The following is a 24,495-nucleotide window of genomic DNA, read 5'->3' on the forward strand; positions in this document are numbered from 1 at the left end:
TAAGAAATTAATTTCGAAAATATTAAGTTTTAGTATTATTTTAATTTTTTTTTATTATTACAAATTGTGATCTATCAATCTATCAATGAAATGGCCTCCTAGCCTAGTCAATAGTGACCCTGCCTATGAAGCAGGCAGTCCCAGGTCCGAATCCTGGTAAGGGCATTTATTTGTGTGTTCATCATCATCATCACACAAATAAATGCCCTTACCAGGGCTTGTATATATTTGTATATGGGCATTTATTTGTGTGATGATGATGATGAACACACAAATAAATACCCTTACCAGGATTCGAACCTGGGACCTCTTGCTTCATAGGCAGGGTCACTATCGACTAGGCTAGGAGGCCGTTTCATTGATGGATTGATAGATTACAATTTGTAATAATAAACATTTAAAAAATAATACTAAAACTAAATATTTTCGAAATTAATTTCTTGGGGTTAAATATGAGGATATTGGGTATTACTTGAGGTATATTTTGCAAAAAATAATTCAACGGTTTCGTATCTGGAGGAGCCCAAACTTGGTATGTTTTGAAAATTATTTTTATTTCAATTGAATGCAAGTGACGGAAATATAATAATGTGATATATTTTTAGAACCGGCTCAAAACTCCCTTTCATTTAATTCCATACACGATAGGTTTCTGAACAATTTTTTTTATTTTTCCATACAAAAAAAGATGACGTCATAACTCCTTTCCGTTTGTTTTTATTTTTTTGGTGCTACGGGTCAAATTGATTCAAATGGCCTAAAGATTAATCGTGCCGATTTTCATACCTTTAACACCATTTGCAGCTGATTTTGGTCAACCGCTACTACTACACGGCGCTTATTACTGCAACTAATCGATATTGATTATATTTTCCACGGCTCACTAGACTCCTTCAGATCTTAATAGCAAAAGGTCCATTAATCTAAAGCAGTGGGGAGACACTCCTGACTTCGGGCAAACTCAACATACGACGACATGTCGACCGACCGAGTTAACAGCCAATAGGTACTCATATTGTTTGAGGACCGGTCTGGCCTAGTGGGTAGTGACCCTGCCTGTGAAGCCGATGGTCCTGGGTTCGAATCCCAGTAAGGGCATTTATTTGTGTGATGACACAGATATTTGTTCCTGAGTCATGGTTGTTTTCTATATGTATTTAAATATTTATATATTATATATATCGTTGTCTGAGTACCCACAACACAAGCCTCCTTGAGCTTACTGTGGGGCTTGGTCAATCTGTGTAAGAATGTCCTATAATATTATTTATTTATTATTTATTATTGTATGCTATTTAAGTTGGCCTAGAGGTCCCGCATATTTGGCAGTTTTTGTTAGGTGGGTTGGAGCCCAATAAGGCTTTGGGAACCACAAATTAAAAAATGGTTGATGTAGGTAGGTAGACAAGACAAAATATGTTGCCTAGTAAAAGAAAATGTAGACCATTCAAGCCTCATCGCTTCCACGAAGTCCAAAAAGTCTACATAAGAAAAAAAATATTACAGGGTGGGCATTTTTCCCATATACATATATCTAAATGTGCCCTATAAAGGATTTATTTACCACTGAAGTTACAAACGCCCCTGCTAAAACTGCTTACCATCAAGCGTTTCGTAGGCTTGTTTGCCTCTAGGTATAAAATAATAATTTATCTTAAAACACCACAAAAAACTGCAAAATCTCACATGTAGGTGACTGAAACAATGATACGAAGCAAGAATCAGACTAGGTAGTACTCAATATATCAAGTGGGGGGAGGGTGGGGGTAAGTTATGGGGTGCACGTGATCCGAGCCAATGTATCGTTGTTTCGGGAAAAGACATGCATCTAAATAGACTCCTATATGCATGATTTGTATGAAGTTCAAATTTGAGTGACTGACTCGTATGAAAAGTAGGTATTTCAGTGAGGGGTAAAAAACAAACGTATTAAACAATTGACATTCCATCAATTAATGAACATTTCATGAGTGTGAAAGAGGCACACTACTTGTCTTATGAAAAAAAGACGTGAAAGAAAAGTGAAAGAGGCACACTACGTGAACACTTTTTAAGCTCCGCAGCAGCCGCTTATCTTACAGTATCGAACGTAACGAAGAGGAGATACGACGGGTGATTATATATTGGAATAGGTATATACTTAGTGTAACAAAAGCAAATAATTTCGTCAAACATAATAATTATGAACTTAATACTTCCACTCGAGTTACACTTGACATAATACCGCCACCATAATTTCGTTTGACCCGCAATCTTGTACATTGTAGATCTGTGGATTGTACTTATGAGCATTGAGTCTGTGGAGTCGGTTGGGTGTCTACTGAGTTTTATATCTGTGGCATTACCGTATCGCTCTCTGTTTCGATTCAATTTGACTCGCGCGGCGCATTATGTTGTTTTTCTTCTGGCTAGATGACACGGATTGAATTGTTTTCACAATTCACCCGCTTAGGTCCGTTTGAGGTGCAAGCTGTCACGTAAACTATGGGCGCCTGGAAGTCATCAGTAAAATTTTTCGGGATTTATTTTGAAAGCAGAATTTTGACGGTGGTTTTAAGGGGCCCACTGATTAACAGTCCGCCGGACGGTATCTGCCTGATGTCAGTTGTTCGGAACTGTCAACTTTTTGTTCTAACTGACAGGCGGACTTGTTTTATCAAATTTGGTTCATAAGTTTCATTGCATTTGGGGAAAGTTTGATTCTCTCTATTTTTCATTCATTTTCTCAGTTATTTATGTATGATTCCAGTTCAAACTGGTACACAAAACATCACGAAAATACGACAAATTTTTATTTATATTCAGTAGTAATATCATTACCATGCGTACCACAGAAGTATCAGAGTACCTAATTGAGTTATAAGTACCTAACGTAATAAAAACCCGTACGAGGGCCATATCTTCCGTCCGAATTTCATGCGGCACGCCATATCTTTTATTTCCTTCTAATTTTCTGGCTTTACGCTCCCTTTTAAAACTTAATACGTATAGGTAAAGTAACGAAGGTAACGTACTAGTGCTCGACATGCTTATGCCCAATAGATGATACCTTGCTGTCACCTCTGTTGACAATGACTTAAGTTTCAAGATGACATGCACTGGGGCCGCGGGCCGCGTCGAGCACGTTTCGCCGTGTGCCTGCTACACTGCCACATCTCAAAAAACCTTTTTTTCGAGAAATCGCGTCTCAAAGTTGTGAGAGTATAGTTCAGGGTGTTTAATAGGATCTTACTCCTTTAGTTTTAGGTCTATGAATTTAAAATTTAGCTTTTTTTACTCGGAATGATATAACCCTCCTTATGACCACGCCACTTTTTAAAAGAAATGTATATTTTTTAAGATACAAGGCCCGAAAGACAGGTATTTAGTGTTGTGGCCGTATTGCAGAAACGTTTTTTTAAGATTTTGAGATGCGGCCAAATTTAAACACAAAATTATTGGATAAAGGTTACCATGTAAATATAAATAAAAACACCAAAATATTTAAAATCCCTTTATTTTTACCCGACTACGGCAACGCAAAAGGAGGGTTATTACCCGACTACGCATTTATATGCATTTTGATTTTATAAAATGTTGAAAACTTAAATATTTCAAAAGCCCATCGATAGTTTTGTATGTAAACCTAACATACTGCACGAAAAAATTTTCTGTGCACTAGATTTCATCGTTCTTCATCAGCGTAATCGGCCTAAATTATTTTACATGACTTAGTGGCCGCCATTATCATTGCACAACTTAAAGTTGTTTTCTTGTTAGACATTTTGTTTCTGAGTGAAAAGAATATATAAGCGTAATGTTTGTCTCTTTTTCTCTTCATCGCGTCTCATCTAAATATTGCCTCACAGAGTAATTATATGGATAAAAATATGTCGCCATCACGTCTAAAGGTGGTAAAGAATACCAAATTAGTACATTTTCACTACGCAGCACGTCGTGGCGACGTCGAATCCACGTCGGAAACATGACCTAGTGTTGACCTAATGGTTGTAATCACTAATTTACCGTCAATAAATACGTCGCCGGCACGTGCGTTTTTTCCCCATTTATGTCGACTCGACGTGCCCACGACGTCGATTCGACGTGCTTCATTTTGGTCTCCTAAATTGTGCGACCTAAAATAGGTGCCTTTTTCGGAATATCGACCAAAAATGTTTGCTGGGATGCCACTTTACCTTAAAGTTTATAATCGTGGCATACGACCATGCACGGCGATCCTTTGAATATCTCTGTAAATATATCAAAAATGTAGTAAATTTTATTACGCTAATTATTATTTTCTAGGACGCAACTCAAAAGCTTAATTGAAAACGTGTGCTATATAGCCACAACTTAAAAGTGGCTGTATTGCAGGGAATTGTCTGACAATTTATGGTCAAATCCATAAGGCCACTTGTGAGAAAAAGGCTCTTAAAGACCTTTTTTGCTATGGCTCTCGAAATAAGGTCGTAAATTGAACAATTTTGGATACGAATCTGCAATAATCCAGAAAATCAAAAATTTTGAATTGTGGCCGTATAGCAGGCACACGGCGGTTTATCTTACAAATACGTTTACCTTACGAGTTTCCAACTTGTCTCATTCTGTGATTCCTTTAATTTAACTGAGCCAAACAATATGCAGTTTTTCATGAATTCGCGAAAAGCTTTGTCCAATGTTTTCCATTAAAACACACAAGAAGAAACGCTCACTTCTCTTTCATGTGTTTTCATGTTAACAAACACTAAAAACACTGCATCAAGTGCATGTAGCTGCAGTTTGAGAAGTTGTACAACTCCTATCCCCTAATGGCGAGCCGGACTACGCGAAATTCTGGAACATTCTTACGTCTCAACGATTATTTGCTTCCCAGTAAACCATTATAAAAAAAAAAAACATTATTATAGGGGCATTTTTACAAAACTTGACTAAGGCCCACGGTAAGCTCAAGAAGGCTTGTGTTATGAATTCGGACAATGATATACCGGGTGTGGCCTGTAACACGAGCAAATAATTAAAACATAGATTGTACTCCTCAAACGATGACACTTTTGTTCAACAACTTATAAATTATTAAGTATTTAGACTCCCTATTTTTCATACAAAATTAATATTATCTTCAATGGACGCAATCGCCACGCCATATCATTGTGATTGACGTTGCTGTCACGCCTTAAACATAACAAAATTCGCAATACATTGCGTCTTAGAATAAACTTTAAAGTGTATTCAAAATCAAACCACATGTTATTTTTAAAATTCGCTGAACAAATGTTGGTCAGTATGAGGAGTACAGCCTACAGTTTATTTTTTTGCTCATATTACAGGCCACACCCGGTATATAATTTACATAAATACTTACATCTATGTAAGTATATTATGTACTTAATCAAAATCAATCAAACAAACTTTTATTGATATAGGAGTATTTTACATGTCAACACATTATTTTCTATCTAATAGGATCACACATTATTATTTTATAACATCCATGACTCAGTAACACACACAAATAAATGCCCTTACCGGGATTCGAACCCGGGACCATCGGCTTCATAGGCAGGTTCACTAGGTACCCAGTCTATATACCCACTAGGCTGGACCGGTCACCAAAAGTATTAGAAATTGATGCATTATAAAGTTAGGTATGTCTTAGCAACATCGGCTTTAAGAGCCCATCAACGTGCACACTAGCGCCACTGCTAGTTTCATCAGACTAGTTTTTATGTTGCTGATGGATTCGTCTATAGATAGACACTCAACAAAAACGGCAGATTTAACTTTGAACGCATAGATTGAATTGATTTGAATCCAGCAACATAAAAACTAGTTTGACGTATTCAAAAAGTACTTAAATACAAAATACAGTACGTAGCGGCCCCGTTTTTAAATAGCTTTCGTTAATTTTAAATAATCACGATTATTTAGCAGTGGCTCTAGTGTGCACGTTGATGGGCTCTTAACATTTGCGGCTGTAATGCAGTCGGCAGTAAAGTCGCGCTGCATTACTGCAGCAGTAAGTGTTGTAGTTGAAACCGAACGGTACCTTAATACGCCTGCCAGCACAGAATATATAATAGTACTAGGTACAGAAGACTCACTCTCTAACAAAACGCGTCTGTTAGGGTCGTGACAGATATGGCCGCTAGGTGGCGACAGCGCCACGCGCGGCTTATGGCTAGCCACCAAAATTGGTGTGGAACGGATGCACTTTTAGCTACCTGTTGCAAAGCGACGAAATCGCGGAGTGAGCCACGCGTGCTGCCGGTTGGAGGCAAACTCTCGCCGAGTTAGACAGCTGGTATGAACACAGTTCTTGAAGAGCCGACGACAGAACGGACAATGCCGAGTACTTGGAACTTTAAACAAGCGAGCTTAAAGAAAATACATTTGCAGTCAGTTTTCTTCAACGAAACAGCAGAACGGTAAAATTTATTTACAACTATTGAGCGTGAAGTAAGCTGGAAATCACTACCTTCCGTGTTTTCTGACAATTTACAGAGTGGCCCAGAAATACGTTTTCCTATTTTGCCTTTTTATTTCCTAAATCTAGCTAGTTACTGGTGTAAATTATTGTAATAATTAATTAATTATGAAACCTTCAATCACATATTTACAACGCTTTTTGATTTGACTGTTTATCTACATAGATGAATCGATTACATTTGTTCACTAGTTGAAACTACATATTTATTCAACATTACATCACACTATTATGTTCATACAAAGTGATGTAATGATGTTTACCTACATTGTTGGCTATCGCAATAATAAAGAGTGACACAATAAATAAGCCTGTATAAAGAAGTCAGTCGTGGTAAGTACTCTAAGTACAGACGCCAGACATGTTTGTGGTCGCGTGTGTGATGTTGCTCGGAGTCGGCGTGACGCCGTCGCCGACGCCGGATTATCACCAAACGCAGTGTGGCTACCACGGTTACTGTCATACGGAGGCAAAGGGTAATATTCTTTTCACTTCTCAATCTTCTCATGCTCAAAAACTGCACCTTGTCGTGCGTAGACGACATAAAATCGCATTTTATGCTCTAGAGCATAAAAATAAAAAAAAATTCTAAGACTAAGGTAATCGGTCTCAAAAGCCAAACAGACATTGCACAATTTTACTGAGCAATAAAATTGTGTAGATTACAAAACTTGTTATATTATTTTATTTTTGCTACAATTGATTAGAAATCCGTATTTTCTGTCATTAAATTTAAGAAAATCACATAAAATAGGAGTCGATTATCGTTCAAAAATGCTCCGAAATGTTTGAATTGGCAGAAAACCAAGCGTCTGAAACTCTGATCACATTTTGAAAAAAAAAAATTAAAAGTTAGGTGGCGGGAATTGGTTATGTATTATGTTCTTTCGCTTTACGACAATTTCGTGGTGTAAATTGCCGTGAAAATGTGTTTTTTTTTTCATCGCAATCGAAGTGAAAAGCAGAGTGTACAACAAGGGCATAAATGTCCATTTTTACCCTCGTCTACTATTTTGGTCTTCGCTTCGCTCAGACTAAAAAATTGCCTCGGGTAATAATGGGTCACTTTATGCCCTTGTTGTACAATCTACTATTATAAATTATATGTAAATCATTTCCATGTCCTTCAGTTGAACTATAATATAATTATCGTTATTAAAGTAAGGATGCTAGTACGAAAAATTCGTATATTTACACGCCATTTCCTATATATATCTCACGTGCATAAATATATTGCTGCCCCGCTTGCACAGTATCATTGACCGCCGGCATCATGCGCGTTCGATAGGGATCGGAAATAGCCGGTCAATTTACCAAATTCTTCAGGCTAAGCGTCCTTATACTTTAACAGTTGTTGATTCCGGCGGCCGATCGTAAGATCAGGCAGATCGTAATGTTCCTATGTAATGATTTGACGATAGTCACATTAAACCAATATATAGGTAGGATAGGTTCGTTAGGTTGCTTCAGATGCCCGAAGGGCAAACTGCCCAGAAATAGGAGCCCCGCGTTGCGGGGCTCCGTCGACTCAGGGAACGAGTCAATAATTTTCACGTTTCACGATATGCCTAGGAATTTCACGATATGCCTGATCCTACGATCGGCCGCCGACATTGATAAATCCATCATGGAGTTAATAGTATACAATATAATCTAAGTATTAGTTATCATGTTTCTGCTATTATATAGGTGTAATTACCAAAAGTTCGCTGGTATTGCCTGACATCGAGATCCCACCAGAAGTTGCCGAGTTCCAGTTCCGCATACCAGATGTAAGTGATAAATGTATCATTATTGCTACATACATTGAAATGTGTAATTACATATATATATGTCTTCTTCTTCTTCTTCCTCCTCGCGTTATCCCGGCATTTCGCCACGGCTCATGAGCGCCTGGGGTCCGCTTGACAACTAATTCCATGATTTGACGTAGGCACTAGTTTTTACGAAAGCGACTGCCATCTGACCTTCCAACCCAGAGGGTAAACTAGGGCTTATTGGGATTAGTCCGGTTTCCTCACGATGTTTTCATTCACCGAAAAGCGACTGGTAAATATCAAATGATATTTCGTACATAAGTTCCGAAAAACTCATTGGTACGAGCCGGGGTTTGAACCCGCGACCTCCAGATTGCAAATCGCACGCTCTCACCGCTAGGCCACCAGCGCTTTTTTACATATATATGTACAAATACAAAAGTTTACTACAATCCTCCAAGATCCAGCACGCTATGCTATGTCGTCGGGTGACAAGCAAAAGTCACTAAGTACTATCAAAAAATTAAAGTAACAATACACTTTATTACACTTGTAACACGGTATATTATCCAATAATTTCAATGGTGTTAGTTAGTGACTTTTGCTTGTCACCCGACGATGTGTAAAATTTAAAAATACAAAGAAAAAAATAATTTTCTCAAGGGGAACGAAATGTGATAATTTAGTCAGAAATATAAAAATAGATATTACGATTTTTTTATATTATTATAGGCACGTCTCGTTATTCGCTTTTGTTATCTTGCAGCCACATTTTAACATCCCTAGGCTTGAACCCACACTAAAGTATTACCTACTAATTGATTTTAAATCTGAATTTCTTCTCTACAATTTAGTAGCAGTTTCATATTGTTTTTAATTCTTATGTTGCAGAAATGCCAAGAATGGGGTCGCGACCTGGCCGGATGTGTCGTCCACGTCTGCGATTCAGACGCAACGCCGAAGCTGACTGTGACTGATAACGGCGTCGGCGTCGCCAAAATGCTCCGTCCCGGCCAGCTAGCCAACCCTGCCTATATATACATGACTCAATACTGCATCTGATCCATTGACATAGATATCTAGGGACTGGCCCTACGGACAATAATAATGAGGCATGACAGGGGCCAGTACAGCGGTGTGACACCGCTACAACACGATTGGTTGATGAGTTCGCATCACGCGCGCGATTGGTTGATGAGTTCGCATCACGCGCGCTATTGGTCGCAACTGGTTGCGTTAGCTGCACGATTGGCTGGAATTCGTGAGTCACACCGCTAAACTAGTACCATTTTTAGTGCCCGTAAGGCCAGTCCATAGATATATACGTTATTGATCTGATCAAATTAAACACTAGGACCTTTAAAGGTTTTAAGACTGTATTGTAAATAAAAATTAGTATACGTATAAATTTAAATGTTGAAATACCATAATAACTTTTTCACCTCAGCAGCTCGAACAAGGGTACTTTGCTTCTTAAAAACAGTGAGCAAAATGCAATTTTGCTCACTGAGTGAGACAAAATGTCATTCAAGTGACCTTTATAGTCAAATGTCATTTCAACATGCGGGGTTAATACAAGTTCGATATACTTGGTTTCAATTATCTCTGTCCCTCTAGGTATGTTCTCACTGCTTAGGGTGAAAAAATTTGTGTACTACACGAGATCAAAGTTATTTACATCTCGTGCGCTTTTGAATCCCTTACTACGCTAAAGATTCTAATATAGAATCTTTCGCTTGCACGGGACTCAAAATAAGCACTCGAAGAAATATCAAACTTTGATATCTTGTTGTACAAATAACTATAGTATTTAGTTTTAGTTGAGTACATTGCTATGTACCAACAGGGTTCATGTGAACACTAGCTGTAAAATGCTCTTTGTAAGACCTTATGTAACACATGATTATAAATGCAATAAATGATTTTTTCTACTCCCGTACTTTTATTTGTCATAAAGGGTTGTGCACACACCTTTAAACCCCTATCTTATAGTTGTCAAGACAAGTCTTTAGTCTATTCCCAAAAAAAGTATTTGTGCATACACGCAGTATCTTTTTGGCACTTTTACCATACTTCGTGTAATCACCAAATTTTAATTGTCATCTTTGACAGATGAGTGAACCATAGACATGTTTTTTTTTTATTTCATTCATTCTTTTCCCGCCCGTACCCTTCATTCTTTGCTATTTCTTGAATGAAAAAATATTCGTTAAATTTATAATTTAATTTCAAAGTAAGTGATTTGTCGTAGAAAAAGTATTATATGCAATGTTGTTTAACTGAGAGTTTCGGCTTCGCCTCAAATTGTTACTCACGCTACTCGCCTTTTTTGACCTCTCTTAAACAACGGTTGCGTAAAATACTATTATGAATACAATATTGTCACTGTAAGTCGTGCACAATATTAGTTTACGAGATAAGCTTAAATTAGAGTAAAGGTCACGTTCCGTTTCCAACGACAGCTGCTCTTCCGTGGCGACTCGTTGGTGTTACTGTCAATTTGCATAGTAAAACGAATGAGAATCCCAATTGACAGTCACGTCACGACGGTAGTTGGAGCTGTCGTTGGAAATGGAACGTCACCTTAAAGAGAACGGATAATGAGCTAGTTTCAAGCTTTCTCATATGGTACCGCAATTTCCACTAGGGCACAGAGGGGCTACCGCGAAAATAGAAAATTGCAAATTGCGGGGATCTTTCTCTTTTACTCCAATGAAGGCGTAATTAGAGTGACAGAGAAAAATGCTCGCAATTTGCGAACTTCGATTTTCGCGGTTATAGCCCTGACTTATTAACGCACGTAGCACGGGTACGTGCCGCAATGAGCGGCAAACCAAGGCCGTTCATACATTTGATCGAACGCAGAAATTGGCCTTAATTTGCCGCTCTTCGCAACGAAAACCTGGGGGCCTATCGGGAACCACGTTCAACGTGTAGCCTGTGTCGCACTTGTGAATTCGTAGGTACGTAAGTGTGACATAGGCAACACGTCGAACGTGGTTCGCGATAGGCCCTCTGACCCGTGAGCCGTTGTAATTGATCTCGGCTGTAAATAAGGCTGTGTTCAGACACCACGTTGATGCTGGCCATAAAGGTGGCGTTTGGATGTCAACTGCAGCTGTGTTAAGGTGACAGTCCATTTCCAACGACAGCAGCACTACCATTCATTTTACTATGGAAATTGACTATTGACACCGACGCGTTCGGACTAGTAAGTAGTGCAGCTGCGGTCAGAAATGGAATGTCACCTTTACCCTTACTGTTGCGGCGTCGTTGTTGACGCCGCTGTAACTGTCAATTTCCTAGATAAAATTAGTAACAAAATAATCGCGACAATATGATAAAGCTATGAAATAAGTTTAATTGTTGAAGTATGCTAATTTATACAACTTAGTTATATTTGAAACTTACTAGCGATACTTTACAAATACAAATCAAAATATTTGTTAAAATTTATTTGGGTTGTTCCCAAAGATAAACAAAAAATTATTAATAGTTACTAATTGTGTAAAACTTCGCGAAGGAATCTAACATCACTTTACTAAAATTATCAAAATGCAATGTGGGATGCTTGTTCGCTTGTAGTACGAGTAAAATTTTGCGTGAAAGGTACCTAAGTTAAAATAGATTTCGAAACGCCACGGGCTAGTTTATGTAAACTAAAGTTCGTTGCAACTGGCACGAGTTAATTTTCGATATTTAATTAGATTTAGAAGGAGAGCAGCACTCATACAGGATTTTAACTGCGATTCAAACTTTATATTATTTCAACATTATTAGCCCTAGGTACTAGCACCACCACTAAACTATCTAAGCACGAGCACGATCGACATGCATGAAATGTAAAATTAATCTAAAATTGTGATCATATTTCATGTTTGAATACCGCTCTAACTAGTATTACAGAAGCATCTTTTATGTCAGGCCAAAATTAAGATGGTGAGACGACCTCGACTCATTTTGTGGCGATTGGGAGCATGCACAAAGCCGTGACGAGTGGCAGGAGACAGGGGAGGCGTTTGCCCAGCAGTGGGACACAATATAGGCTATAAAAAATACGTTTAGTTACTATAATTACCTACTTATATCAAACGAACCAACGCTAACCAAGCCTGATTTAATGCTTCATATAGCAGACGGTGTCGCAGAAAGCAAAACGGGACTGGAGCCTCAAGTGGCATGAGCTTTCTCTGCCAAAATTGTGGGAGATCGTACTGCTAACGCATCGGCCTCGACAGTCAGCAAACAGCGTTGTCTAAACAGCAAAGAGTCCTCAAATTCTTCGGCCACACAGTCAGACGCGGCACGGACACGCTGGAAAGGCGCATTATTACCGGGAGTGTCGACGGACGAAGAAGTAGAGGGCGTGCACCCAGTAGATGGTCAGATGTGGTTCAAAATATTACCCAGACTTCGTTCCAGGCAACGATGCAGATAGCCGAAGATCGAGAGGCCTGGAGAGCAGTGGTTGGAAGAATAACCCATAGGAGTCACGTCCCTCAGACATGAGGTCACGACCACGAAGAGAAGAAACAGCAATGCATGAATCGTCTGTAATAGACGGAAAGGCCTGTGACGATGATATCAAACAAGAATTAGTAGCGACAACGCATTAACTAACAATTGTATGGATAAAATTTATCTGAAATAAAGAATTAATAATAATAATAATTAAGTATTCAAAGGTTGAATTGGAAAAAATAAATGAAACAAGACCGCAGATAAGGAAAACGGGAAAAAAGGTTAGACCACGAATTTGGGTACTTAGCAATTTCCAACCAATCGCAATTGAGGTCTAGAGCCCGTGTGACTGAGAACCAATTAAATCTCCGATCCTTCTTTCTGAGAATTCATTCTTTAGGAATTAATTTTATTGATTTTCCTAAACAATAGTAAACTTTCCAGGAAAGACGGGTATTTTATTTTAGAAGTTATTGAGCTCAATGTCATTTTTTTACAATTTCTTAGGACATGTCAGATACCTTGGCCTGGGCCCAGCCCGGTGTAGCGTTAGTCATTATTTAATTTAATTTTTAACGTGATCATACCAAGAATAAAATAAATTCAATATGGCGGCCGTTTTCTACAATTTTAATGACATTTATACCTATTAAACTCATTCAACTGTTTACCGTATTTTAAGTTGGTTATAGTTTGTAGATTTCTAATAGGTCCCGACGGCTATACTTTGTCTATTGTTAAGTAAAATCGCACTGTAATACTGTAAGTTTTCCAACGTTACGGCTATTAAAAAGTGCATCAGATCTACAATATGTCAGTAGTTTGCAGTCTCTTGGATGCTCATCACATAAGTTTTTGATAGCCCATTAGGAGATACGATCCAGCGACCGCTGTAGTTAGCACAATCTTAGATACTAAAATACTAACCTACTTACTCTTTTATTACCTACTCGGGGATAGGATAAGGGTAAGACGTGTTCACGTTGGAGTTTGTACTTGAACTATAATACCATGCCACAGGCGGACCTACTAGAGGGGGTATATATTCTTTTTATAATTAGGTTTTTTATTTTATAGGTAAGTTTTAGCACTAATTTTATTTTGTTTGTAGTTTTAGTTTATTTTAATAAGTTATTTTATATTCAATATGTACTATGTACTTGTAAAAGTTAGAATAAATCATTATACACTATAATAGAGTTAGACCACCAAAAGTCTGCAGCGATTTTGATAGCCCACGCAGCGCAAGTGTTATTTTAAGCTTCTAGGAAATTATGACGTTACAGATGCCACATGTACTGCGTGGGCTATCAAAATCGGTGCAGACTTTTCTTGGTCTAACTTTGTAAAGATTGAGCTAACGATGATTGACAAAAAATATTGGATGGCATATTTTGAACAAGCTGGATGAATTTTTAGGGTTCCGTACCCAAAGGGTAAAACGGGACCCTATTACTAAGACTTCGCTGTCCGTCCGTCCGTCCGTCAGTCCGTCCGTCTGTCTGTCACCAGGCTGTATCTCACGAACCGTGATAGCTAGACAGTTGAAATTTTCACAGATGATGTATTTCTGTTGCCGCTATAACAACAAATACTAAAAACAGAATAAAATAAAGATTTAAGTGGGGCTCCCATATAGCAAACGTGATTTTTAGGGTTCCGTACCCAAAGGGTAAAACGGGACCCTATTACTAAGACTTCGCTGTCCGTCCGTCCGTCCGTCCGTCTGTCACCAGGCTGTATCTCACGAACCGTATTAGCTAGACAGTTGAAATTTTCACAGATGATGTATTTCTGTTGCCGCTATAACAACAAGTACTAAAAACAGAATAAAATAAAGATTTAAATGGGGCTCCCATACAACAAACGTGATTTTTGACCAAAGTTAAGCAACGTCGGGAGGGGTCAGTACTTGGATGGGTGACCGTTTTTTTTGCTTTTTTATTGATTTTTTTTTTGCATTGTGGTACGGAACCCTTCGTGCGCGAGTCCGACTCGCACTTGCCCGGTTTTTACCAAAGTTAAGCAACGTCGGGCGTGGTCAATACTTGGATGGGTGACCGTTTTCTTTTTGCATTTTTACCGTTTTTTTTTTTTTGCTTTATGGTACGGAACCCTTCGTGCGCGAGTCTGACTGGCACTTGCCCGGTTTTTGTAAACTTAGCGAAATGAAATGAAATAAGATAATGGTGGTCATAATTAAATAACACAATGACTTGAACCAAGAGTAAGTACCTCATAATAAACAAAACAGAAAAGTTATTCTAATTCCGATGCAAATAATTTTCGCAAGTTCCCAACAAAGTTGGCCAAGTTAATAACAATCATAATTAATGAGGGACATTGTTCCCCAGGAATTTCAATTAGCGCGGCGTGTGTGACAACGCATTCCGCGGGGGTTGCGGGGTCGCGGGGGTCGGGGGTTGCCGGGGAGTGTTGGGGGTTGACCACTGTTGGAGAGTTGATTTAATGAGTTTGGTTTGTGAGATTTGTTGAACGTTCTGTGTTCAGTTTCGGCGGATCCGTGCGCCGCTCGATCGTAATTTCCCAATTGTTCCTGCACTGCATATAGTACCTACGTACCATTACCCGCACTGTTAACTGTACATCGGTGGACCTTATGCCTTTTGTAATAAGGTCCACTGATGTTACAGTTAGAAGTGTTGCTGTTTTGTTTGTACCCTACTCATAGTGTTGTGTTCCTGCCGGTGAGGAAGGTTGCCAGAGCTCAACGAGGGTGCGGAGCAACGCGCATGTAACACCTCTGGAGAGTCCATAGGCTACGGAGACTGCTTAAAAACAGGCGGGCCGTATACTTTACTGTATTACATGTATTCTATTTGAAATTAGACGTGCTAGAGTCAAATAAAGCTAACTATGCAAGGCATTTGCAAAGTTAACTGCTAAATATATTGTCTTCATAAGGCCCACTTGCACCTTCCCACTAACCCAGGATTAAGCGGTTAAACCGTAAACCTAGTGTCAAATTGTACTGGTTAGCATGGTAACTCCAGGTTTAACCGGTTAACCCCGGGTAAGTGGAATGGTGCAAGTGAGCCTAAATGTCAAATTTCTATATACATACTTAAATATGACGTTTGTAATGACACTAGCTCCCTCACTTTGTTCTGTTCAATCCAGTGCAAAGTTAGCTTAGACGGCTAAAAGCTTCGCTTCGCTTCGCTAAAAGCTCCGCCCCCAAAAAGTTTTGTCGCTCGCTGTACTTGGACAATATTTTAAAACACGATCTTATTAAATTTTGGAAGCTTTAGAGTGTGCCCCGGTATATTGATGGGGCGCATAAATCTGCCGCGTTCTCATTGGCTGCTGAACTAGTGGAACTTTCACACGGACCAGTCTCTCGGGCCAATTCGAGTTTTAGCTATTGGATCAATTCCCAATATTATGCTGATCTTCAGTGTCAAAAGTGACGTTTTTGGTTGAAGAAATGTCACTTGACATTGGCAGATCAATTTGCCCTAGCTTCTAAATATGCACTGCATTATTGAGCTTACTTTGGATTTGTGAAAGATATCACATACATAAATTACTTTCGGTCCGATTCGAACTTTAAAATACATCAAATAATGCCTCTATACACGGTGTAACATGAGTAAACCGAATAATTTTAACAGCGTATTCCTGATCATATTTAGAGACAAAAATGTCCTATAAACTTTTTTTTAAAAACGCTTAGTTTCAGAGATAATATTAATTTAAAAATAAACAAGTTTTTGTTGTTACATAATGTAAAAGGCCTTTTTGGTGGTAATGTTGCTGCTATGGGACGTAGTCTAAATATCCTTATTGATAGATGTCAAAAAGTGACAAGCAACACTTTGCAAAAAGAAGGTTTTACGAAAAAAAATGTAAAAGTCAATTTAAAGTAACAAGTTTACCAATAACATTTTTTGTTTATGTACAAATACATTCAAAAAATTGAAAAAACAAAAAAAAAATTTTTTTTTTGGCGAAATTGACCTAAACGCTTATTACATTTTTTCTTTCTTTTGACCTCAGAAATGCGTGGTTAAAGTTATTCGGTTTCCTCATGTTACACCGTGTATATGATATGGATTAGATATTTCAGTGTCAAAAGCGACGTTTCTTCAATCAAAAACGTCACCTTGAACAATATTTGATGTATAGGTTATAGGTTCTCGCGGGCTTGGTTTCTGCAACTCGTCGACGTCATATTATTGCGCCTATTTTGCGTGGTGGGTTGGCGGCCCTATTCTTGCAAACCCTACTCTACCAGGAAGCCTAGCAGACCCTTGACGTTGCCGACTACTTCTGGAAGAGACCCCGGTGAGCCGAAGTGTTGTGCCCGGTATTCTGCCACCCCTGGGCATCCGAGAATGACGTGGGCGGCTCTCATCTATTCTGCCTCCATGCAAGCTCTGCATGGAGGCAGATGGGCTATTTGGGTGCTTGTTTAATGAGGCGTGGCCATTATGGCCTCAGCTATAATATTTAATGTATCTTAAAGTTCTAATGGACCCGGATATGTCCTTAAACTACGTCCAAGACCACCGGCGGACGGGCAGCAGCGTCAAATTCGGTGTACTCGACTGCGATTGCCAACCCGCCTGCCAAGCGTGGCGATTAATGGCATTCACCCCCATAAGGGGGAGGCCTATGTTCAGCAGTGGACATCTTAGGGCTGAGATGATGATGATGATGATGAAAGTACTAATCGGACCGTTTATCTATTGCAATCACGTAGTCTTACACTGGTTTACCTGGGCGTCCAACTCGCGTTCGCTCAGTGTCATTATAACACGCCTGGCCTCTAATATGTCACATATAAAAAGGTTTAATGTGGTCGTAAAATTTCCATATCGGTCCAGGTTATGGGCCTGAGACACTTGGATAGTTTTTTATGGGCGAGATGTTATTTGACCGACGCTGCCACCAGTGCCACCACTGGCTATAGATTTTACTTTTATTCTTAAGAGATGGAAACATAACTTATTTTCCTAATTTCCGAGACAACGCGACGTCATAAGATCATAACGCGTTGAGAAAAGGATCAGCCGGCCCAGCCAAAGTTACAATCGCTATCGCTTCGACAACGAAACGCTTTGTGTCTCTCTATCACTCTTCCATATTAGTGCGACAGAGACAGTTGCGTTTCGATCGCTACGGAGCGTAAGCGATTGGCATTTTGGCTACACGGCCAGGTACACTATAGAATAGATAGGCCAATTCGAATATACACTGATATCAGAATGGCATCTAACTTGTATCATTTAGTTATCGTGAATACCGCTTGCTCGTCCAATTCGCGTTAAGGACGACTCACGTTAGGCCGAGCCGAGGCCGGGCCGGAGCTTCCAGAGCTTCGTTTTCTATGGAAAATACCAAGTGATCACCGATCGGCCGTCATAGAAAATGACATGTCCGACGTTTCGGCCCGGGCATGGCCCGGTCTAACGTAAATCATCCTTTACTCATTCCAAAAATCGTGTACGGGGCACCCTACGTGAGGTACACGACATTTTTGTCGCCTAGCAAGGGGATTTGTCGTTATTACAGGTAATGTTTAAATTAGCTACAAATCATATAAATAGCAGGAAAGGTTGACAAATGGTGGTGATTCATACCGTATGCTTAGGGTAGGTAAATAAACGAAATTGCTGCTTTTACAGATTGCTGGTTGTAAGGGCGGCCCACATCTGGCGTCTTTCGAGCGTCGGCGTCTGTCGGCGTCAGTCCAGCGCTATGGAAAATGACGTCGCTGCGCAGTTGCGTCGACGCTGCGTCGACGTTGCGTCGACGTCGGTCATAGAATTGTAGACGCCGACGCTCGAAAGACGCCAGATGTGGGGGGCCCTAATGTGTCGTAATCCACAAAAATCTGTTACATTCAAATATACACATTTTTCCTTAAGTTTTTTTCTAATAAGTTTCATGTAATTTAAACATGTTGCTTTTAAAACGAGAGCGTAATACCTATCATAGGCGTACCCACGGTGGGGCAAGGTGGGGCAGTTGCCCCACCCTGGTCTCTGACTATTAGCTAGCAATTTCTGTTTCAACCGTACCCTGTTACAACGTACCCAGCCTCCCCTACTTCTGCCCCAGCCCTTAAAAAATGCTGCATATGCCCATGATACCTGTCGATTGTATGGGAACATCTTAGATTGTATGGGAGCTGGTTCGTGCGACTCTTATAATATTATGTAATGTGGAGCGTTCGGGTAGCAAATAATACTATGAAAGTCTGTTGAATACTGAACTCCTTTATTGAGTAAATTGGTGCTTATATACTAGTGGCCTACGTGAGTGGCATTTAGGTGACCTTTAATTATTAAAACTCTAATAATGCGTCAAATGTATGAACTGTTTATTGCTTTTTTTTTTCCTTAATTTATGTACTCGAAATTTAAGATGACATAGCATGTGTTGCATCCGTATTGGGTGACGTATGACGAGTACGCGTGACGCGGCCTTCACAAGGCTGGTGCATTCCATTAATCGTATTTTTAAATAGATTAGTATTTAGTGTTGTTATGTGTTACTTTGTATGTTTTGTTGTTATTGGCGATTATTTAGATGTGAATATTAATGATCTAATTTAATTTTTGTATTATTCTTTATATTTGAATATTATAAGGATATGAGAGTGGTGAGTGGCCGATGGTATTTTCTTATTTTTATGCAATAATTAATTAGTTAAGTAGTAGATTCGTGGCTTGAATAATATTGATATATAAATGTAAGTTAATGTAAGAATGTTATTTATTTACTTTAGGAAAAAAAAAAATTACTCAGATTGGCTATACATTTTGATTGACGATAACCATGACATGTCATAGTAATAAGCTATACTGTTAATTTAAAAAAAAAAAGATGTCAAATTTTTAAATTGAGTGGATAGTAATAATAATTTAAAAAGAAATAGATTATAAATCGCATTAAAGGTATTAAAATATATAAAATAAAATTATTTAAATATATGAATTTTTTATAATATATTGAAATTATTATAAGTTGAAATTATTAGTCCTAATATAATAATGATATTCTGTGTAAGCAATGTTTTCATGTATAAAATATTAATGTGTTTTGTATTTAGGAATAAATTGTTGACATGTAAAATACTTCTATTTTACCAATAAAAGTTTGTTTGGTTAATAAAATTGCAATAGTGAAATGATTTGATTAGGTTTTTTTTTTTAATTTTTTAAGAGGGCATTTGCAAAAATGTATTAAATATGTTACCTACTGAAAACCAAATGGTGTGAAAGCTAAATTTTTGAACGTTAAATTGGATAATAATTTGAATAGACCATAAGTGATGTTGTTTAATGTGTGGAATAGTAGATTCTAGTGTTTGTCAGTTAGTCAAAGTTACTGTTAGGTTTGTTTGTTAGTGGTTTTGTCTTTATGTTGGGAAATAGGTTTTGTTTTGAGATGTTAGGTTAGTTTGTTAGTGTTAGTGTTGGCTATTAGTGGGTTAGTGGGGTTTTGAAATGTTAGGTTAGTTTGTTAGGGTAAGTGGTGGGTAGTAGTGGGTTAGTAGGTTTTCGAAATGTTAGGTTAGTTTGTTAGTGTTAGTGGTGGGAGGTGGTTGGTTAGTGGGGTTAGTGGGTTGTTTTGTTTTTAACGAAGCTAAATAATGATATTATGATGTTAATGTTAGTGTTATTGTTAGTAACGGGTGTTTTTTTTTTATATTTCTTTTATAGTCTTTAAAATATATAATATACGTTAATTGCAAAGATGGGAATAATGGAATGCACCCCCGTGTTTGATATTTAATGTTGCTGATTGTGTAAAGTTTTTTGAGTTAACCATGCGACGCGTTATATGTGTATTGTTTGTTTAAATTTTTGTTCATTTGTTTTAATTAACGAATGATGCACTGGTTGAAATTATTGATGGATATCAGAAAATGTTTTTGCGTTATTAATTGTTTTAGTTTAACAAGTTTTTGATATTTAATGTTATCTATACGTACATAATGATATATATTTTTTTTTTACTGGGTTTTTTTTTATGTTAAATATTAAGTAGGTATTATTTAAATTTATTATATTTCGGCAATTACTTGGACTCGTTCGGATGTACTTTAAAATTAATTACTTGTGGTCAACTGGTGAATATATATTTTTTTAACATATATTCATGTTTTGCTTTTCGTCATCAAGTAGTAATCGTAAATTAATTATAATTAATAAATTAATAGATAGTAGAATTTGAAATATCGCTCATAGACGTATCTGCAATATCTGCATGTTTAAAGAATAGTTTATACATTATTAAGATTATAGATTTGATGCATAGATTATATTTAATGATAATTTTCGAGGGAAAGAGAAAAAAAAAATGTTTAAAGAAGATTATTTAGTTTGATGTGGGTACCTTTGTCCAGTCTTCATCCTGATCTTCTATTGAAGTATTATTGGTGGTTATGGTCGCTTGGATGTGGCGTGTGGCTCGCCCTTTATTCTTCTTCCTTGACGTGTTGGCTTGGTGGTATTGCTGAGTACGCTGTACTGGCGGGGTTGGCGGTTGGGGTCGATGGCGGGTATGTGGCTGCTTCCTTGTCCATTGTGCTGTTCTTGTAGGCTGTCCATCAGTGTTTACCGTTATTGTTACTGTGATCTTATTGCCGCACTGGGCTGAAGCTGTGCTCGGTTCCATAGTTGTTCAGGGTCGTAGCTGCGTGACGCGGTCTAGTGCTGTGCTTAGTGGTGCTGGCTAGCTGGCTTGCTGGTTGACTGGGTGGCTGGCTGGCTGGCTGAATGGCTGGGCGGCGCAACTTAGACGATTCCGAAGGTGGTGATACCAGAACTGCTGAGCAGTTCCACTGGCAGGGTCGCCATGTAATGTGGAGCGTTCGGGTAGCAAATAATACTATGAAAGTCTGCTGAATACTGAACTCCTTTATTGAGTAAATTGGTGCTTATATACTAGTGGCCTACGTGAGTGGCATTTAGGTGACCTTTATGAAATGTACTTAGAATTATTGTTTATTTTATTAAATATATTTTCTATTTATTAAATGTCACCTAAATGTCACATGACGTGTTGACCCTAATACCCAACACGTCATGTGCCTACTCACCGTACAATTACCCCTGTGACAAAACATACGAAATGGCACATAAATCAATATTATTAACAGTACCTACCTATTTATGCATTTCTTGGAATAGTTGGTATTAATACACCTAACATTTGATAGGTATTGTCAATGCGTACCCTTAGTGGTCTTAAGGGGCCCACTGATTAACAATCCGCCGGACGGTATCGGCCCGTCAGTTGATCGGAACTGTCAAAATTTTGTTCCAACTGACAGGCCGATACCGTCCGGCGGACTGTTAATCAGTGGGCCCCTTTACGTTTTGCTTTTCGGGAAATTACAAATCGCTTTTCAATAAAAGAAAACCTCAACTCACCCTAAAATTTATCAGAATAACCCCAACACACCTTAAATCATAACCGTAGCTCGTAAGAGGCTAGATTTTTAAACCGCACTCCGCATAGAGCTGGGACTACGCGGGGTTTTTGGGACGGATTCAGCGCGTTACGGATCAACAAGGCGCGTTTACATCGAGCCAGCTACTTGACTGGATAATTGTGCTTTCAAGCCAACTAAAAGACTTGAAAGCAAGCTGCAAAATTACATAGCGACTTTATGAATGAATCCCATCATTATTCAAATATTTTCATGCAATTTTGCAACTGGCTGTACCTTTGAATTATATGAAAATCTTACCACCACGGGTGAACACATGTCTTGGTTCTAGAACACAAAATCTATCTCTCTACCAAATGACCTAGGTACAAAAGAGGTGCTTTTTTATTCTTTTATTATATGTATCAGTCATTGCAACTTCATTACGAGTACAAGATGCAGCTGGGTACTAAAATTATTTTGGATAATGATGACTTTTCAAATCAGTTGCTAAATATATGCCAGCAGTAAGTAGAGTTAGACCAAGATAAGTCTGCAACGATTTGAAAGTGCTGTTTTAAATGTCAAGCTTTTAATATGAAATTATGACGTATAAATAACAGTGGCACTGTTTAGGTATGCTATCAAAATCCTTGCAGACTTATCTTGGTCTAACTCTACGAACTAACTACCCAGGATAATTATTAGATTGGTCAGATATTATTGGAATCCACTTACATAATTACATAATACTATAAACAAAGCTCACATGCAGTTAGAATAGCCTATAGCTATAGCGGTTTGAATACCCTACAGCCTACAGAATATAGAGTATTGTAAGTACCTCAGTTTTTCTAAGATTACCTCTTTCAAACTTTTCACTACGTATATACTCTTTTATTTGAAACAAAACCACCTAATCTAATAATTTATGAATTATTAATAACCCAACTTGCACTAGCCAACTCGCAAACCACCTAAATCCGTGTTCAAACGCAGCATAAGAGACAACCGAAAGAAATTCTCTCCCCATTTCAAATCGGTCGAACCACCTCCAACCCTCATTCCATTTTCAACCTTCTCCCCTTAACTTACAGTGTCTATTCGTTTAACAGGTATAGTTGAGTTCTTTCGAAGTATTGTCATAGGGTTGGCACTTAGCGCGCGAGTGCATGTTGAATTATTTCCAGGGTTGCGCGCCTGATAAATATTAACGCGGCTAAACTGACGGTTTTATTCGGCTTTGATTTTTGTTTTTGGGCTTATTGGGCGTAAGTATTGAGTGCTCGCAAGCGTCCTGGAAAAAAATGAATTTGGATAAGGTTTATCAAGCTATTATTTTACAATGTTTAAATTTTATTTAAATGAAGTTATATACCTACCTACACCCACCTACACCTTTCTCATGACACTTTATGGAAGCCCCCCCCCCCCCCCCCCGCCTACATGTCTGTATGTTCGCTATAAATTCCAAAACTACTGAATGAATTTTCATGCAGTTTTTGAAAATCCAAACATGTAAAAACGGAGTCATAAACACAAATTACGATTAAGCATACAATAAAATATGTAAAACCTATCAACAACCTTGTATTTCAATCGAACGGAATGAAACATGAGCGTAATCCCGATTGCAAACCTACACCATCTAATTATATTCGTCCGTATCCTTCACGAATCCGTGTCGGTTCCAAATTACTTTGTAACTTGATTAACATCGGCTGATCCCTAATTTGATCCTTCGTCTGATCACTTCTACATAGTACCTATACTTGACTTTGTCAAATACCTACAAAGTAAAATATTGAAAGGGTTACAGATTATTATGATAGATGATTAAAGGTGACTGTCCATTTCCAACGACAGCAGCACTACCATTCATTTTACTATGGAAATTGACAATAACACCGACGCGTTCGTACTAGTAGTGCAGCTGCGGTCAGAAATGAAATGTTACCCTAGGTGAATCTAATTTTTTGCGCACTTGGTTGCCCTGGTTAACACTTTCAGTGCTAAGTGCCTCATTTAAAATACAAAAAGAACACACCTAACGTGATATTGGCAGTGAATGAGTTAAGTCGGTGTAGACAGATTCAGAAAAACTTGTTATGCTTTTGACTTGGTTTTGATAGGGGGCAAAGTCTTGTATTCACATAGTTATTTTACCTTTCACTAGCTTTTACCCGCAAAAGCTAGTGAAAGGTAAAATAACTATGTGAATACAAGACACGGGGCACGTAATTCAAAATGTGTTCGAGAAGATGGAAATAATTGTAAGTAAATTTGTACTAAGTAGATACCTAGAAAACTAACCGTGGAAGTGCATATTATATGTCGCCCGGCGGCGGACGCTCTCAGTGACAAGCCTTCCTTGGAATACAGACACAGAAGGTTCACTCTGCACT

General features: G+C 38.3%; 2 protein-coding genes across 2 annotated transcripts in view; one reads left to right on the forward strand and one right to left on the reverse strand.

Annotated features, from left to right (window-relative positions):
- The window catches only part of LOC134663425 (integrin beta pat-3-like), a 44,503-nt gene extending 22,747 nt beyond the window's left edge, over positions 1–21,756 (reverse strand). Inside the window, exon 1 of the mRNA XM_063519790.1 lies at positions 21,052–21,756. Coding sequence (XP_063375860.1) covers positions 21,052–21,333 — 282 coding nt within the window. The 5' untranslated portion in view covers positions 21,334–21,756. The remainder of the gene's footprint in view (positions 1–21,051) is intronic.
- On the forward strand, positions 6,825–9,282 carry LOC134663347 (uncharacterized). Its single transcript, XM_063519710.1, has 3 exons — positions 6,825–6,939; positions 8,153–8,235; positions 9,112–9,282. Exons 1-3 carry the CDS (start codon positions 6,825–6,827, stop codon positions 9,280–9,282), a joined length of 369 nt encoding a protein of 122 aa, XP_063375780.1.
- Positions 21,757–24,495: the final 2,739 nt, after the last annotated feature.

This window comes from Cydia fagiglandana, chromosome 4 (genome assembly GCF_963556715.1).
Source record: "Cydia fagiglandana chromosome 4, ilCydFagi1.1, whole genome shotgun sequence".
Classification (NCBI taxonomy): domain Eukaryota; kingdom Metazoa; phylum Arthropoda; class Insecta; order Lepidoptera; family Tortricidae; genus Cydia; species Cydia fagiglandana.